Genomic DNA, 1,602 nt, shown 5'->3' with positions numbered 1-1,602 from the left:
ACACTGAACTGTGCGAAACTGAACTGTGCGACACTGAACTGTGCGACACTGAACTGTGCGACACTGAACTGTGCGACACTGAACTGTGCGACACTGAACTGTGCGTAAAAGAACTGTCCAATTGAACAAACGCTGATTTAGAAAGATTTATATATGGGGCATTCTTTGTCAAGTGGGCCACCCCCCTCCCCAAAATTGGTTTTACTTTAAAAATTCGTATAAGGGCTTAAAATTTAGCTTAACATGTCTACTTGTATTTGCTGTTCGGGGTGACGCATTAAAGCATATGCGCGTTAGAATGCGATTATTAACATTATGTTCAGTTCGGATTCTTTTCTGGATTTTGCTGATATGGGCTTCGCGTAATGGTCTAGAACACTCTTGCGGACGGGCGAGTGTTTGTATCGACAACCAACTCAGCGTGACCCTACACAAAGGCCCATGTCAGCAAAATATAATTTTGTGTTTTTCTGTATATACGTTGCCGTTCGTGATCCGCCGTTCCGTCCGCCGATCTCCAATGAGCCACGCGAACGCGCGCTCCGCGCATGTCCAATGCGCGAGGTGTCTTCCCGGGCCCTGTGACTACCAATCACGCCAGGAGCCCGGGGGTCACCTCAAAATGTTCGAATTGGCGATAAATCATTGGTGATCGTCGGAGGAACAAAGGATCCTGCTTCATCATAAAAGCAGCAACCGACGGAACCGCGAAGCCTTTTCTCCTCTGTTTTTCGTTGCGACAACACGTCCATTTTTCTCGTGCGAATTACGAGCCGATTTCTCGTTTTCGGTGAACTAAAGGCAACAGTCTCGCGAAATTCTTATCTGTAATTTATTGTGGTTGTAAAGTAGTGCCAAATATACATTGTCACAAAAATTCGTGGATCTCGTCCCTAAAATACTTCTCGTCCAGCGAATACCCTCGAGGCTTCCCGAACAATTTGGTCCTTCGAGCCGGATACCCGCTGGCAATCGCGTGTTCGGGAGTGTTCAGGTGCCGTCCTGCGTACCGTTACAAGTTCCTGGAACAACGAAGCATCATGAGCATGGATCTAGCCGCCCTGCTGAGCGGGCAACACGACATTTATGGCCGCATCACCCGGTCAGTGGACAATCTCAAGAAGATGGGCGCAGCGAACATAACGCTCTGCGCCGTCGAAACACGCCGCGCAATCCTCGATCAGCTGTGGGTGAAGTTCGAGGCTCACCACGAGGCCATCCGTAACGCCTACAAGGAACAGTTCAACGAGAGTGAGTACGTTAAAACCAAGCTCTTCGACACTGCTGAAGATGCATACGTACAGCAGCGAAGTGTGCTCACCGATTACGCGAACGCGATCGCAGCCGCACAGCTGCCGACGAATACGGCTAGTCAAAGCGCGGAACAATCGCACAAAACCTCCCTGCCTCGTATAAAGTTGCAACCGTTCTCAGGCGCGTATGAGGAGTGGCCGTCATTCCGCGATCTCTTCCTGTCCGTCATCGGCAATAATTCGGCCATCTCAGATATCGAGCGCTTCCACTATCTCCGATCGTGTCTGCAGGGCCAAGCTGAAAGGTTGATCAAATCATTAGCCGTGACGGCCCGGGAAAAAATGGAGG

The 1,602-nt window shown here is 50.0% G+C and overlaps 1 protein-coding gene across 1 annotated transcript; it reads left to right on the top strand.

Moving 5' to 3' along the window:
- Positions 1 to 1,040: 1,040 nt before the first annotated feature.
- On the top strand, positions 1,041 to 1,558 carry LOC105557659 (the record flags this gene model as incomplete). The annotated part of the gene is made up of 1 exon (XM_012004964.1): positions 1,041 to 1,558. A coding segment is annotated over exon 1 (518 nt), but the record flags the coding sequence as incomplete, so codon positions are not given.
- Between the last annotated feature and the right edge of the window lie 44 nt (positions 1,559 to 1,602).

Source organism: Vollenhovia emeryi, unplaced genomic scaffold, assembly GCF_000949405.1.
Source record: "Vollenhovia emeryi isolate VEMERY1.0 unplaced genomic scaffold, V.emery_V1.0 DF947786.1, whole genome shotgun sequence".
NCBI lineage: Eukaryota > Metazoa > Arthropoda > Insecta > Hymenoptera > Formicidae > Vollenhovia > Vollenhovia emeryi.
The sequence above is the reverse complement of the archived record's forward strand: the minus strand, read 5'-3'. Positions and strand labels throughout refer to the sequence as shown.